General features: G+C 40.8%; 1 protein-coding gene across 1 annotated transcript in view; it reads right to left on the bottom strand.

The window, feature by feature from the left end:
- The window catches only part of GRHL2 (grainyhead like transcription factor 2), a 59,651-nt gene extending 42,768 nt beyond the window's left edge, over positions 1–16,883 (bottom strand). The window contains exons 1-4 of the mRNA XM_062514886.1: positions 16,874–16,883; positions 5,316–5,548; positions 2,337–2,404; positions 392–776 (exon numbers count right to left, since the gene is read on the bottom strand). Of these exons, the coding sequence (XP_062370870.1) occupies positions 392–776; positions 2,337–2,404; positions 5,316–5,548; positions 16,874–16,883 (696 nt within the window). The remainder of the gene's footprint in view (positions 1–391; positions 777–2,336; positions 2,405–5,315; positions 5,549–16,873) is intronic.
- Positions 16,884–17,220: the final 337 nt, after the last annotated feature.

Raw genomic sequence — 17,220 nt, 5'->3', positions numbered from 1 at the left:
TTCTTACTGTTATGAATAGGTCTGAAGGTAGACCTTGTTAAATGAGAAATAAATCTTCTTTCTGAATAACAGCTATCTTCTACTTGACACAATATCCCCAAAAACAAACAAAACAAAAAAAATCACCACTATTTATTATTCTCAGAATTTTCAATAAACATCTTTAAAATGGTCTTCTGAAAAGCCTCACGATGCTTCCCTATAATCAGTGCACCAACTGATGGGAATACAAGGAGTAGAAATTAATTTGTTGACACAAGCATCACTGTTCGTCTAATGGCTCTTGTGGACAGTTCAAATCTCCTTATCTTGTTTACAAGCTCAAATATCCTTATCTTGTTTACAGCTTTTTATTGTGTTCTTAGATGCTAATTTGAGGTGAAAAACTTACTTCTGTTCCTCCATCTTTGAAGGTGTCACTGTAGGTACTGTCAGGAGTACTGCGCTGATCATCTTTAAGATAATTTGTGTGGGGAGCAATGCTGGATACTTCATAGGGTTCAAAGATAACACCTCGGTGCTCCTCATTTTCTCCTCTTGCATAGTGTGTTTGTGGGGTCATAAAAACAGGGGTGAATTCCTCTGCTTTAACCACAGTCACTGTGGACCCTGTGATGGGCGTTGAGCTCCCAGACACATTTGTGTTGTATTCCCTTTTGGATGACTCCAAAGGATCTTGGTTCAAGGAAAGGTTAACTGGCACTGTCTTCAGGACTTGCACACGGTTCTCTCCCCCACTTAAGTTATTCTGAGATTCCGTGGTATTAAGACAATTTCTGTGAGACAAAACCAAAAAATGTTATGAACTGTCCTAATAAAGGAAATCTCCTCCATAAATAGCCTAATGGTCTTAGATATCAGGGAAGATTTTTCAATTCTGATAAGCCACTGCCATAAGAAGTAATACATTAACAAATACTAGGCAAAAGATATTGTGAGGCAAGCAGAGAGGTCCAGAGCTCTTTAACAAATGAGGAAAGATAATGCACTTTGTTGATTTGACTTGTTACAATAAATTCTGGGTACCTAGGGTTGCTCTTGCCTTAGCTAATAATTGGGATGCAAAATCAATTTGGCAGTGAAACAGCCTTTAGACACAAAATAAGAATAAAGAGTAAGGCAGGGGATGGATTACTCACAGTAGATATTTTGCACATGAAATAGGCAAATACCAACAGCAAAATTCATACACTGATGGCATGCTCTTTCAGGCTGTTGACAGGCCACTACTGTTTGTTTAACTCCAGTACCAAAGCTGTTCTAAAAGAGCAAGCCCAGGAATTCCATTGAAGCAGAGTAGATCAGTAACTATAGTGGCTGCAAGGTAACCTCAGCAACATTCCCACAGCTACCCACAGTTGCTATTGAAAGTAATCTGATTGTTGATAGTAGTTACAGTGACTTAAAACAGTTAACTCATAGAACTTTTAGTAGGTATAACATTGCTTTGTTTTCAACCCAGGAGAAATTGTCTGACGCTACAGTTCCTCTCTTGGCTTTCCACTGAAGGCCAGTTTTGTCAATCACATTCAATTTAGGAATTGAGCATCAGGAATTTCTCTGGTGTTTGCAGAAAAAACATTTGTCCAAAAAAACATTTCATAGCCTATTTTGAAACAGTAAACTTTAATTAAACTACTACGTTGAAACACTCAATTTATGAACAGCTACTGGAGACCATCTAAGGCTGTCACAAATTAGCTACATTGAAATAAACCTTGGTAGCTCATCTCTGTCATAATTTTACATGGAGATATCTTCCAGTATGTAGAAACTTCATTGTTTCAACAAAAATATAGACTCTTTCTTTTCTGCAGGTCTTAATAGAAGGAGGTAGCTTCCTTTGACTCAAGTCACTTTTAGCCTATAGAGAAGAGCTGAAATCTGAGAGGAGTGAGAAAAACATTATAAGCAAATTATTTTAAGAGTTATTTTATTTGCTGGGCAGATCCTAATTTATGTTAAGTAAGACCCTATAAATGAGATTACTGAGGCCAAACTACCCACTTTTTGCCCTACAACAAGAAAACAAAGAACAACGGCCAATAGCAACTCTCAAAATGAAACTGATTTTACAAATCTCAGCAGCAGTAGGAAAATAACATCCCCAAACACAAAGAGTGAAATTCTCAGCTACCTCCCTAATTGCATGTTTGAGCATACTATCTATTTTTTCTAATCAATTATAAGTAAAACGGAGTAAAATGTACCTCCCAAAATAGCCTTCATTACTTTTTTTAAGGTTTTGAAGGAAAACCATAAACCCCTCAGACTCTCGCAGATCCTTCAGTTCACAACTGAAGTAGCTGGGTGCATGACTTTGAATAATACTGTACCTTTTATCTTGGTCTTCTTGATTATCACTCACTTTGTTAACAGACAACAGCCTTTTATCTCTGGGAACCTGAGAACAACACCAGGCACGGGGTCAGGTAAATGCAACTGTCAGGCATTTGCAGCTTCAGACTGCTCTACTGCAACAACTAGAAAAATGTAACTCTATCAGAGTTGTCTAGTTCACAGATGCCAGGAGCTGGTTTTCTTTGGGAGACTGATTGTGAACAGAAAGAAAATTTCCAAAGAGAAAAATATAGGAATTATTATCTTTTCTAGTTCTTGGGCAAACCAGTCAGGAGCAAATCGCTCTTCTTTATGTCCTAACTTTTGAATATCAAGCTAGGCCAAGCCACCTCAAAATCAAAGCTCATATTATTCCAAAAAAACCACACACACTTTTCACTGAATAAAACGAGGCGAGAAGGAAGGTAAGATGCTTTGATGAGCTCTGAACTGAGACCATTTTAGCTCAGACAAAAAAAGGCTTTTCAATTAAACCATAAGTTAGGTAAGTCCTCCTGTTAGAGAAAAGCCTGGAGAGTGCAGGACTCATACCTAGGGAAAGTTTGTGGCTCTTTCCCTTTCCTAGTATGGGGACAGGTCAGGATATGCTGGTATGTCATCAAAAACACTGACTTCTGCTTTGCTGACTGCATCAACAGCTATGAGAGGTAAAAACCCAGTCAAATCTGGCCCCTTGACAGACTCAGAATTGACACCAAGCAACTTAAAAAGATTTGTATTCCCACATACTGGTGTCCTGACACCAGCACAGATATGAAATCACCAAGGGCAAAGTTGCTGTCATGACAATATTTTTCTTTTCTTGCTGAACCATTAATTTGGGAGCTAAAACTTCTAATCTGTCTTTTGCACAAGAAGATATATCCACTCCATCACAGCAATTAACTCAGGATTAAAGAGCAAGAATAGACCTAAGAATGGGCTAAAACCATGCTTTTTACTTTTAAATATTTTAAGGAAACATCAGAAAAATATCTGATTTTAGAGGAAAAACAGTATTACAGTGCACTCCAGTAGCCAATAATAACATCAACAATAACTGCAAGACAGCAGCAGAATCACAGAGTTCTATCCAGAGCTGTTCTGTCTTTTAGGGACACTCCCTTTCCCTGTTAAACATCCTGCTGGTTAAAAAAAACCTCTTTCACTTATTTTTTGAAATGGGATAAAAGCCACAGTTTACATATGTTAATTCCCCTTTTAAGATTAAATATTTATCTCTGAATAAGGGTCTATGTATAGGTAAATATCACTACAAGAAAAAGGAAAAGTTAAATAAACCAAACAGTTAAATTCAAACAATTCCTATTGACTGGAAAAAGTAATTCAAAAATATTATGCAGCATGTCAGAACAAATGAGCCAGATTATAAATAAGAGTCTAGTGAACTGGAAGTCCTCCACACTTCCATATTACAGCACAGAGTTAACTTTTAAGTTTGTGTTTGGGAATATCAACAACAGTAATATTTTTTTTCCATATTTAAGGCAAAAAGAGTTATGATTGAATGCTAGAAATGTTTTTTAGATGTTAATCCCACCTTATTCCATCTGAACCCCAAGTGTTTTGCAACTGCCTGGAACAAGGAGCAGACGTATTTTAGAACATGGTTTTGAGAAGGAAAAGGGCTATTTCTAGTTTTATTACAAAAAACCATCAGATTAATGAACTGCTATATATAAAGGTATTACTAAGAAGCCAATACTCCAGATGCTTATCCACACCTTTAATTTTATAAATCCATATTAATTTCACAGACTCTGGCACTGTGGTAACTACATCAAGCAGAGAAAAGGACCTTTTTTCTTTCTCACCGGGAACAGTTTCCTCTACTGACAACACACAAAAGCAAGGAACATCTCTTGAAACATAATCAGCAAAGCAATTGAAACAATATTTAACCATAAGACTGATATATGGCTTCTTCCGTTCAACCCCTTCTCCTGAACACTCAACTAATATCATAGAGATTACAAAGAGGATTCCATTCATTAAAAGCATTTATATTAATAAGTACTAAAAGCAAAGTTTTTTTAATTCCTATTCCTGCTATTTCTTCATGAATTACAAGAGGACCTGGCATTGCTGTGTTGGCTTTCAAAGATCATCTGTCCAAGGCAGCCATAGATGACTTCATTGTTCATTTCACTGTAACTATTTCATACTCTAGTGCTTGGGATGCAACATTGATTCTGTTTGCAGAGTACCAAGGGGTCAGCATAGGTTTCAGAATGACATTTTTGCATTATACAGAGATGCACTCTGTAGGACTCTCCTCTGATTTCACCAAAAATCTCAACCATAGCTTTACTTAAGCACTATGAAATATAATTTTTTTAAATGTTACCAAAATCATATATAAAGCCCTGGGTTTAGAACATGACAAAGTGAAACTGTGTCAGTGTTTTTCCTGTAAATTGACTTAGATCTCTGGCTCTGTGTCCAGCTCCATTTCTCTCCTGCAAACTTCCAGTGCAAGGGCTAGACCTCGCTGTATGTTTGTATACAGCCTACTGCAATCATTATACAAACAAAAATAACATGGGAAATTGTCAGATGAGAGATACTCCAGTTAAAGGGCAAACTAAAACATGTGTGGAATGGACCAGAAAAGCAGACAAATGTACAGATGGACAAGGCCTTCCCATTTACGCTTTTTAAAGAATATTTCAAATATCATCCAATGATCTTGCAAAGGAAGAAGAACACTATGCTCAAAAAGAAAACATAGTAGAAATTTAGTGTGGGAATTCTGATATTGTTTTTTTCTCTCCAGAATTAAATACATCAAAACTGTTTCAGATGGGCTTCCTATAACTGAATGGGTGCATGATGGAAACATTAGAGAGAAAACAAGGTGCAGTGACTTCTGTCTTTGAAAACTGGCTCTTATGATGCCTCTTAGAGTGGTCCCTGCTAGCACAGCAGGGAGGGATAATGACAGAATTACCTACTTTATAATAGTCATACAATAGGCCAAGAGCAGCAGCACTGTCCTCATCACCATTTATGCTCATCATAGCCTTGGTAGCTGCTGTTAGGGGATTCTCCAAATACGACTTCCAGGCTTCATCTTCACTGGTGTAGGCTCGTCTGGTGTTGAATGAAGTGTCATTTGGCACTAAGGCCACAAGTCGCTTGTTACTGCATAGACAGGAAGAATAAAATTGTGATCCAGAAGGGATTACTTTATTCACAAGGCATGGTAAAGAACATCAAATAGCTCAAAGTTATAGGATTACATCAAGCAAGCATCTCTGTATTACACCTGGTAACAAATATTTATCTGTATTATCTATCTTCAGTACTTCAAAAATTTAAATGTGTGCAGATCTTGCAATAATAATTCAAATGTAGTTTTACTAATAGACAGAGCAACAAAAATGGTTTAAAACTATTTAGAAAAAAATGAAGCAACAATATAAGAACATTTTGCCCCAGTATTTTTGCTACATATACATGTGATTAGGGGAAAAAAAAATTCCGACATTTAACTGACATGAGACATGAATGAAAAACAAGAAAAAAAAACCACACCTAATACTAATGTAGTATTCACCCAAACAGAGTATTCTAGTAGCATTCTATTCTACAGTATTCCAGTATTCACCCAAACAGAGTATAGTTCAGTATTTATTAAGTGGGTACACCTTAAAATTAAGGTATTCTCTGCTTTCAGAATGCAACTTGCCAGTAATTTCAGGAAAGTTTACTCTAACAGGACATAAGCAGTAGGTCCAGTGGATGGAGCAGAAGTAAACATATTTGGTCTCAATTCACATTTTATCACTCACCACATCTAGTTATAAACCTATGGTAACACACACAAGACCATTAGCGAGTGGCACTTACAGCAGAGCTGTTTCCTCCAGCCTCAAAGTGGTACAAACTGACCAGTGCTCGTGTATACTGCATGAGAAGCTGCTGCACCACAGCTATGGCTGAAATTTCCAGTATAATGGAAATACAAATGAAGATAATAGCACCTGCTTTTCCAAACTTCTCAATAAACTTATTGATAAAAGAACTGCATTTTTAAAAAAAAAGGTTGCAGGCCTATTAGATAGTATACATGGAAAATAATGGAGTAAGGGGTGTGCTGCTTTATGGGTGTTACAAGATCACTGTGAAGAATTGTAGCTCAAGTTACAAGTATGATAATGAAACTTTTAACACACCACAGATTACAAATCTGAAATCTACTCAGATGGAAGAACAACAGTTACCAACGTAACTGGTATCTTCCACATAAAAGCCAGTTTAGTAGCCAGTCTTCTCTTTCTGCTCTGCCCTACTTGCACCACTGCCAGCTCCACACTTCTAACCCAACCAACTGCTGCTGTTGCACAGAGTGGCATTTAAACTGCGCAAACAAGACTTTTATTTGTTTTCAGAAATAGGATTTGATAAAAGCACAACTGAATCCATACAGTGAATGCTCTCAGATGCTGGGAGCATGCCTTGCCTGGCCCCCAAGCTGCAGTGACCAGCAGCAGGCTGGGGCATGGCCAGAACTCCACTGTGCTGCAAGTCCAACCTGCAAAGTGGGTGCTCCGGTGTTTAAGGAAGAGGAGGGGGATGGTGGAGATGATAATCTCTATGGTACAAAGCGCTGTTTACAAGTTTCTTTATTTAATGAGAAACAAAATAATCCACGTGGTACACAGAGCACAATTTTATGACCTCTGTGAGGGAAGAGAGCATTTCATAGCTTCAAATCAGAAAATATAGCCAACTATAGTATCAGTGCTATTTTCCTTTCATATAAAGTAACTGGATTTTTGGAAACTTTTTTTTTTTTGTTGCTGAGGACCCTTCTGCCTGGCCTTTGCTGAAGATTTTTGTCCCTCTTGTTTTCACATATACATTTGTGTGGTTAAGGGTTTGCTTCAGCAAGTGAAGCTGAGCATTAATTAGGAGCCTAAGGAAATACAGAGAGAACTTATAGGTCTGCTTGCCTTTTCAATACCTTATTGTTAGCAACTCAAATCAGATTTGCAACAGCCCTCCTGGTTTGTGCCAGAGGTGGCTGAGGGCTTGTTTCCACTCTGGACTAGTCAATTCTTCCTGGCTCAGAGGCAATTATTCCAAGCAAGGATTCTCCTTTCCTCAACAAAGCTCCCCTTCAGCTAAATCCAGGCTGTTTCACTGCATGGGTGGCTGCCCATTGCAATGCACGAAATCCTGCTCGCTCTTCTTCCTGTAGCAGTCTTCCCCTAAAATCAATAACTGCCTTTTGTTACTCAAAGCACTCACTGCCCTGAGACAGTCATAACTAATTTATGAGCACTACAGTCAGACAGCAAGATCCCTTAAAAAACACACCTTCTATGGCTTGGGCTGTGCTTGTCTGTAACAATGCTGGAGGGGAGGAATTAATCTCTGCTCCTTTAATTTAGCCAAGATGATCTTAAAGCAATGACCAGAGTGCAGTCTCTCAGAAGTGTATATCTGATTGTGTTGGGGATAAGCCAAAGCAAAGGGGATGAATGCTCTAGAAACAGCAACTCAGCAAATAAACAGTTGGGATGGATGGAAAGCCACAGGCACATAGATAAAGAGCCCACCCAACATCTCTCCAGAGCAGGTTTTTTCTAAAAACTCAGGTTTTCACATTTGAAAATAAAGTAGCTGTCTCCTCTGCCTTGAGAGATGGTCTGCAGCATAATCAACTGACACACTCATTGTGTTTACTCCGCAAACAGACTGAAACAATAGCACTAAGAAAAATAAAAAACTTCCTCATCTCCCCTATCCCTGTAATCAGCTCTGTGGGAGGTTAATGGTCAGAGCTAATTATCATGATTTAACATAGTCAATAATTTCAAAGATTATAGCCAAAGCAGTCAGCCAAAACAATTGGGCTCACTTAAACAAAACTTCTCTATTAAATAAGGCCATTTAGATGAGAGGGAGTTTCTCTGAAGAAATGAGATCTGTGCATGCACACATATTCCCTTTCCTTTTTGCACATCTACTGAACCTCCTTGGACGATTTCAGCTAAATGTAGCAAAGTCCTCCATAATCAGACGAGGTAAACACATTGTATTTTAATATAGGCTAAGAAAACATTCCTAAGTGAGACTCTACATAGATAAACTCCCCTGGTCTTGTCAGTCACTTCCATGCCAGGGCAGCCACAGCTGTATAACTCATGACAGCTTGCAGCTGTTTGGGAGAAGAGTAATTTTGATGGTATCTGGACCACGTGGAAGACAAAGGGTGACACCTAGAGTGACAGCAATCCCACTGTAGAGCTGCTCAGACCATCCCAACTGAAAGAAAAGCCTAATCTGGAGCCTGAAATTAGCAGATCCACAGATCTGTGAATTTTATCAGAAGGCTGAAAATCCATCAGTGACGACTACTACAAAGAACTATACACTTAAGGAAGAAAGGCCAAGATTACCAGACTCCCACTCAACCTGACCAGCAACATCAGTAAATACCCGCTGTAGCCCCAGTCACACCTAAAATCTGCTAAAGAGTAGAGAACAAGAGCAGGTCCTGCTGGGCCCATGTCTCAGCAGGGCAGAGACTCAGCCCACCACCCCTCTATCTGGAAGTCAGGGTGTGTGCTAACCAGAACACAGCTGCGAGGGACGAACTTGTACAAGCTGAAAGCACGCCCTGATTTTATCATGGAGAAAGAGCTGAAGAATTCAGCATACTTTGTGTCTAAAAAGTAAATGTTTCCTTTCACGTTACCACTTGAGCTCCTCATGAATGCAAAATGTTTCCATTGTTTTATGTCACACAGTACTAAGTGTGCGAGAATGAAAGGCATTTTCTGGGCAATGGTCTAGCTGGAAGCTAGATTGCTCTGACACTGGAGCATTTATGTCAAGACTAAACTCCAGACTGCCTTTATTTTGCAAAATCTTTTTTCACCCCACTGCTTAGTAGAGATTTTCCTGTTCATATCATACAAAATGATTTGTGTGTTTTCATAAAGCATACATAAATTTTCAGATTAACAGCAGTTACGGGGGGGGGGGGGGGGGGTTGAACTTCTTTTACAATAAAATTATGGGATTTTATAAAACGTATACAAGTGTGCCTAAAGATATCCAAAACTTTGTTTCATTTCAGTTACTGCAGTACATCAACATAAATTGGAGAGATACATTGTACTTAACATCAGTAAATCAGCTACATGGAAAGGGCCAGCCTTTCAAGCTCTTCGTCGGATTATAGATAATGAACACACAACAGCCAGCCCTTGAGGCTATAAAATCCTACTACAGGCAAATTCTCACCCAACTTGATGCAATTTTCGAATTAGTTTACAATGAGTCAGAATTGGCCATTAACACACTCATGAACAGTGGTAAAAGACTTGGTGATCAGAGCTTCCTTTTTATTCAGAAACAAGGTGTCTGCCTGTCAGTCTCACAAAACCAATTCTGATGCTCAAGAGCTTTCTCTTCAATGAAGTTCAAGCAGCCCTCAACTTCTCAGCTATATCTGCCGTTGAACATAGAGCAGACTGATACAGCCATGCTGCATCAAGTACATCTGCATCCTGCTCTATCTTATGCTCATCCTCATCCAGCTGGCACTAGTGGGAAAGAAAGCGTCTTCCTACCTGCCCCACATGGTTTGTTTTGCCCAGGAAATTCAACTCTGAAATCCAAAGCAGATTGTTTAAACTGCCAAGGTAGACACTTAGCCCAGGCATTACCATTTTTAACTGTGGTGTGTTTTGTTTTTTGTTTGACATTGCATTTGTTATTAAAAAAAAAATAATAATAAGCTGATCCATGAATATGCAGACTTCTTCAGCCCCTGACAATGCAAGAAGACTTTCCCCTCCCTGCAGGGGCTAGGTGTCAGATGGGAACATACAAGTGATGTGTGTCAGGCAGGAGAATGGGAGAGGTTCCAGTTCCTCGGTTTCAGCCCAGGCCTGAGCCTGCCCTATTTTTACACAGGTGCAATAAGAGCACCAGGCACTTCTTCACACATCACCTGCAAACTGTTCCTTCAAGAAAAGGAATACATGGCTTTGGTCCATACAGCTCTTATAAAGCATCCAGAACTTTTAGCACTAGTCAAATAACTGGAAAAGGCAAGACAGACTCAAGCCACCCTTGCTCCCAGCCCAGCACACCAAGGCTACAGGATATTTATCATAAGCTCCTTGTTAGTTGCATGATAAGGTGACCAGGCCAACTGTCTCCAATCTGCAAGCACTGGGAGAAACAAATTCTAAAACAAGATTTTAGCCAAAGGGACCACTTCTGTTTGCACACACACACACACACATCACAGTGCATTATGGCGTTTCCTCCAGTGCAAAGTCAAGAAGATTGTGAACTTGCAGAACCATGTTGCATTTTGTGTTACAAAAGGTACAGGAAGATGTTTTAGACACATCCAAGAAGCAGAAAAGAGAGCAGAAGTTCCCACTTCAGTTTTGACATGACTAAGGAGGGCAGAATATGATAATTTACAAACATTTCGGTAGCTCTCAAACACTCTAAGTTTATTTTACACTTACACAAATCTTAGTTCAGCTATAAGACAACTACAAAACAGATCTAGAACAGATGTTCACGCAATTTGTCTTAAAACTAATGCACATACATATGAATTTACAGGCATAAAATGAAGTATAATGACCATTTAAAATGCAGGACAGATCCCACAGAAGCTGCATAAGTTAAACCTCAGATTCCAGATCATAAATTTCTGCCTGTGCTCATTACACAAAGGTATAAATCAAAGCTAGTCCTAGTGCTCAAAACCATTTGTTTCAAAGATTCTAAAGTTCATTCTGGCCTAAGTTTACCACCTTCAGAATACTACTTTGCCTACTTGACATCAAGTTAAAAACAAAACAAAAACCAACCAAACAAAATGCCACGAAAAAAAACCCACAACTTGTGTAGCTCATTGCAAGTTTTGATTTAATTAGTTAAAAAAAAAAAACCCAGACTCATCAGGAACTATCGCCAAAGGTAAAATTAAATAGTCTGTAATATTGCTGTTTCAATTAGATAATAGGGTTCCATTAAAACTACGAGGGAGCACAAAAATTTAAAGAACAGGAAAATTATGGCCCATGTGTCTCAGCATTTTGCTTTTCATAGCCGGCAACCACACCATTCCCAAAAGCGCAACAGATCTCCAAAATGTATCTAACCCAATCCAGTGACTATATAAATATACAAATTAATTGAGAGTGAAGGGGGAGAAAAAAAGTCAAAGCATTTAGACCACCAGGAAACAAAAAGGTAAGATGCCCTCTGGCCCAGAAGTCCATACCAAGGAAAAAGTTCCCATTAAAGAGGCTGAGTCATTTTGCCTATTAATGAATGCAAGTTTGGGACTCTTGCAATTTTGGGACAATTATACTTTTTGAGCATGAGACAAACCTGAACAAGATTACACATGTGAAATGATTAAAAGAAATTATTTTACCATCACTAAACACTCTGAGAGGAAGGAATATATGAAGAATAGCAACAATGAACAGCTAAACAAATTAGTTTAACAATTAGATGCCTAGTAGAAGTTTTATTTGTTTTTACTCCGAACCAAAATAACTTGAGCATGCAGCAGTGATCAAGAGATTAGAACAAATAGGTGATCCATTAACATTGGCAAAAAATTATTTTTAACTATGTCAAAGCGGAAGTATGAAAAAAATCTGACACAGGATTAAATATATACAATAAATGCCTACTGAGGACTAGTTCAAGTAGGCAATTACTTATCCTGGGACAGAGCTTTTATATCTATGATTTCAGAGATCTCTTTTTTTTTCTACTTGTCATAAAATATTATTTCTACCAGACAATCTTTTGTTACTCGTATACTAAGCCTGTTGCTTTTAATTTTTTCTTTTTTAATCAAGACAAAGAGTCTGAAAAAAAGGACAGGTTTCAGCACATTTGTAAAAAAATCATTGACATGTAAAAAATGAGGAAAACCTGAAGTTCACAGCATTTCTGCAGGAGCTGACAGAGTTGATCAGAATTAGCAATTATTTAGCAGCTTCATGGCAGGCCATGCTGTTTTCCTAAGAAGAATACTTCAAGTGTGCATAGCACCCAAGGTTATTTTAGCTGACTTGAAGCAGCAAGAAGTCGGCTGTAAAATTAAAAACAGGTCATGACAAGGCTGCCCAGACCTCCTGCAATTTAACCTGACCCTTGGCCCTGTGGTCCTTATTCATTCACTGCTTCCACAGAGTTAATGGAAATTGAATAGTTACTGCACTGATAGTACTGACTGCTGCTTTTTCAGGATATTAAATCTTTTACGCAGCCAGAAGGAAAACTATTGAATCCAACAAGCAAACCCTGGAGTCAAGATTTCCCACAAATATTTTTTAAAAGCATACAAACCCAAAAATATACTTCATAGAACTACTTAAATACATTATTATGGAATATACCATTTCCTCCCCAAATCAGAAAATTTAACAAATCTATATATAAAACTATATAACTATAAATAGATAAATATATAAAAATATATATGTAATCTTTGATGTTTGAGACTCTCAAGTTATAGATATATTGCAATATTTGACTTCACAGTTTCCTTGGTTAAATACTCCATAAGCAACCACTGCCTTTTTTATGATGTCAGCACTGTAGAAGAACAGAACATTATCCCTGTATCTTGCAAGATGTCTGAAATAATTACTTCTTTTAACTAGTTAGCAATGTGCAAATCACTGATCAAAAAACTAATGAAGATTAATCCCAGGATTAATTCCTAGATCAGCATTTGAAAGTGCTATTTTTATATATGTACAAAAAAAAGTTTGTCTGTTTCCTAATAAAAATAAATATTTAAGATAACCAGTGCACCGGATTAATATCTGTGAAAATGTTTGGCAACAAACATCAACTGATGCGGTATCATTTCCCCTTCATATATCCCAGCCAAAACAGGGATGATGATGTCCCTGCTGACCCTTCCACAAGGAAGAGGTTACGTGATCATTACAATCAAGTTAGAGTGACCTGGGAAAATCCCCTCCCTCCTCTTCAGTCAGGTCTCAGACTCCAGCACCAGAGAGACAGTAGTGCAAACAGCAAGACCTAACCATTTGATAGGCTTACTCCTCTTAGTTAAGCTTATGGTTGCAAGCTCTATGAGGATCTGCACACCGATTTTTCACCTTCCCTGCACAGAAATGGTTTTCTAGGGAACCATCTGTGACAGCATGTCTGGCATTAAAAGAAAACACGAGCTAAACGCATCTAATTCCTGTTTCTCCATTCATTCTCGGATGAGCAACACTTTGGAAAATAAATCTCACTGGATACCATATTCAGACAATTGGCTGTGGGGGAAAAAATATTAAGTGATTTGTCACCTAACTGCTACTTATGATCTGCTGATGGGAAACATGCTTGACCCTCAAAGAAAAAAAATTAAGAACAATACACAGAATCATATTGCAAATGACAAATCCTCTTTGCATTATAGCAGTAGATCTTGAGTTAAATATTACGAAGGCAGTAAATTTACACACTAAGGAGAAAACAGTAAATCAAAACTACCCTGTGAAGAGCCCAAGATCAATTTCTGCCACAGATACTACCAAGCAGCAAGCAGCATGTGAACATGCCTCCACTGACATGGGAACAGGTCTAAACCCATTCCCACCTACGGGCTTGCTCTCCACTCGGTTATTTACCTACAAGCACATGCTCTGTTGCAGACCCAGGCTGCCCCAAGCCCTCCTTTTTGTGGGCAGTCTGAGCATGCCCTAGTCCTGGCTACCTGGTGCCCTGAGTAGCTCTGCACACCCTGGGCTGTTGGGAGCCTGATGGGGGGCAGGCAGGCAGCTGGCCAGCCCGCAGAGAGCCAGGGCAACCCACGGAGAAAGCCACAGCAGCCAGCGTGCTGGGGCCTGCCACCAGCCTGCCCTTCCTGCAACTGCTGTCCCAGCCCACCTGGGCCTTCACACATCTCCAGGAGCAGCAGGGACACAACTTACACAAGGCAGATCCCAAATGGTTGCACAATTGCTGCTCCTCATTCCCAGAGGTGCTGTCAATTTCCAAAACCCAGTTAAATCTCACAAGTAGTGAGCTCACTGATTCATTCCACTAATGCACCAGAGCCATGACTCTGAAGTGTTGCAGTGGCCACTTTTTTATATACTACAAAAGAACAACTTTGGCCTATAAATGCAGAAGTGTATCCTAGAATCATCTTTTAACCCTGCACAAGGGGTGCTTCCTCCTTCCCACACCCTATGTCCCTCAGCCTTCATCAATCCCCAGGCTGCCCTCAAAGGATCTGGAAATTGGATAATAATGGAAGCTGCAGCACAGACCTAGAAAATAGAGTGGGAGGGACACACATTTCCTTCTGCAGAGATTACAGTTTGAACAGTTATTTTCTTAACACCTGCCATTTGCTTGCACCCCTGCTGAATATGAACCCAGACCAATGAAAAATGGATGTCAAAAATAACCTCAACTCTGAGCCAGTTCTCTAGCTGCACAACAGCTCTACTGACACAGCTGAGGATGGAACAGAGGTAGGAACAAGTGGCCACAGCCTGCTTAAATCGGTATTACCTCTGAAAAATGCATGTGCAATCATGCCTTATCTCTCCTGACCTCAGAGGTTGTGGAAACAAGCAGACAAAACCCAGCTTAGGCAGAAAGACTAAAGGGAAAGACAGGGAGATAGGTGTACTATCTTAAGGATAATCTCCCCTTCCAAGCTCCTCAGTTAACATGAGAATCAAACACCTGGGTCTTTAGCATTTTCACCTAACTGTTCGCCTTCCTGCCTTAAAGCACTACAAAAACCTGTCCCTACTGCTCCCTCCAGAGAGAGAGACACTGCAGGCAGCTCCATGTAGTAGTGCAGAAGTGTCTACCACCTCTCCAGAAATGCCAGCCAGTCTCACAGAATGTATTTTTCCACACTTTCTATAACCCCTCACCTGCTTAGTCCTCTACACCAGCATCTTAGTAGCACAAGCCTCACATCCAGTGACTCTGACAAATTAACTGACTTCAAAATAATGAGCTCTACTCTCCAGTCTTGCCTGTAGGGAAGATCTGGTTTTAAGCAAAAGAAAGGCCATATGGAAAATAATGTACTCTCTAGATCAGGTTCTAATTGGACATAATTAGAACTTAAAAACAAAAAGCCAGAAAACCTTCCCATGCAAACTCCTCACACCAGTCTATTATCTCATTCCATCTGGTCATCTCTTCTGGAAACAAATGTATTTGTCTTCTCATGTTACACTTGCCTATAGAGAGCACAGGGGATTTCTTTACTCTCCATTTCCTTTTCAAACTCCTACCTATCACCTGTGAATTTTCTAAACACCTTAACCAGAAACAGATCACAGGCATACCTGCAACGGAGCAAGTGCTGTTACTTGAGGCTGCATGCTCTGCACTGCTCTTAAGTTCCTCACAGTGCTAACAGCAGCAGCACTACACAGAGCAGGGGATGGAAGAGCATTGATCTCCAATCTCAGTAGTTTACACGTTGCCATATTGTTGCTGTTGGAAAGGAAGGATAGTCCAGTATCTCAGTAGCATCCCAGACCTAGAGGGAAACCACTTTTGCCCTAGTTTCTTACAGGAGCTGTGTTTCCTCTCCGCTGTTTTTCTGATTCAAAGCAGACTACGGTGCGAAGTTGCTCTTCTGACCCGCCCCCCCCCCCCCCTTCTATATTCCACTCCCATTAACTGCCCTTGGTCTGCCGCAGCCTAGTTTCTGGCTGCTCAAACTACTGGCAACTAGGCTTAGCCAGGAAATAACTCACGGGCCCCTTTCACCTTCACGCCGCTCTGGAACTGCCCGTTGCTTTGGGATGCCCTCTATCACCACTTATCAGCTCTTCCTCAGATAATTTGGTTCCCCTCTCTTTCAGCTGCTCCTCCACTCACCCGCACCCCTCAGGGCTCTGTCCTTATTCCCTTCCTCGCACTTTAATCATTTACTAATGGCTGTATAATATGGCCACCTAAGACATTAGCTCCCATCCCAACTTAAATGAACTCCTAAACGCCACTCTCAACTCCTGCCCGAATCACTTTAATTTCATACCAGTAGCTACTTTCGTAGCTGTCAGCTAATATTTGAAAAGGCCAGGTCTATTATTTTTATTTAATCTTTCCCCTCCGAACCGTCCTGTCTCTTCTCTATCCGGGGACCCACCCCTGCTGTTTTCTTTCGTCGGGCAATCTCCTTCTTTCACTCTTTGACAGGCAGGTTGTCACCAAGCCTCCCTCCAACATCAGACTCCTCCTCTCCACGTCCTTTGGCACAAAGGCTCTGGGGAGCCTAACCAGGGCTGGCACCTGAGCAGCACCAAACGTAGCCGAGATCACAGCCGTGTTTGGGGCACTTCTACCTTCAAACAAAACAGCCACCTCCCTCCCTCCATCTTCCTTACCCCGTAACTCTCACCAGCCGCCTCCTGCAGAAGCGCTAATCACCCGAGCAGGGAAAATGGCCTTCCCGCCTGGCTGCCTCACGGCGGCTCTGGGCGCCACGCCGAGTCACCCGCCGACATGGCGAGAGCGCGGCATGGCCTGTGCAAGTTATTTACCGGGGGTGAATAACCCACCCCCGGCCTGGCCCGCTCGGCACCAGCCGCTGGCAGAGCCGGGGCGGCAGGAGCGGCGCACGCCGCGGCCTCCGCGCCCACCGACGGCTCCCGGCGGTGCTTCCCGTCCCGGGAACACCGAGACCACTGCTGGCCCCTCCGGTCCTGCGCGACCCGGGAGGAGCCCAGCATCAGGGCCCGCGGCCCCGGGAGACAGCGGGAGTGTCCCTGCACCGCCGCTCCGTCCCGGCCTCGCTACCGCTAGGCCGGAGCAGGAGAGGGGCTGCGGAGGGCCCGGGCCCGG

The sequence above is a fragment of the Cinclus cinclus genome, chromosome 1, assembly GCF_963662255.1.
Source record: "Cinclus cinclus chromosome 1, bCinCin1.1, whole genome shotgun sequence".
In the NCBI taxonomy this organism is placed as follows: domain Eukaryota; kingdom Metazoa; phylum Chordata; class Aves; order Passeriformes; family Cinclidae; genus Cinclus; species Cinclus cinclus.
This window is presented reverse-complemented; position numbering and strand designations above follow the sequence as displayed.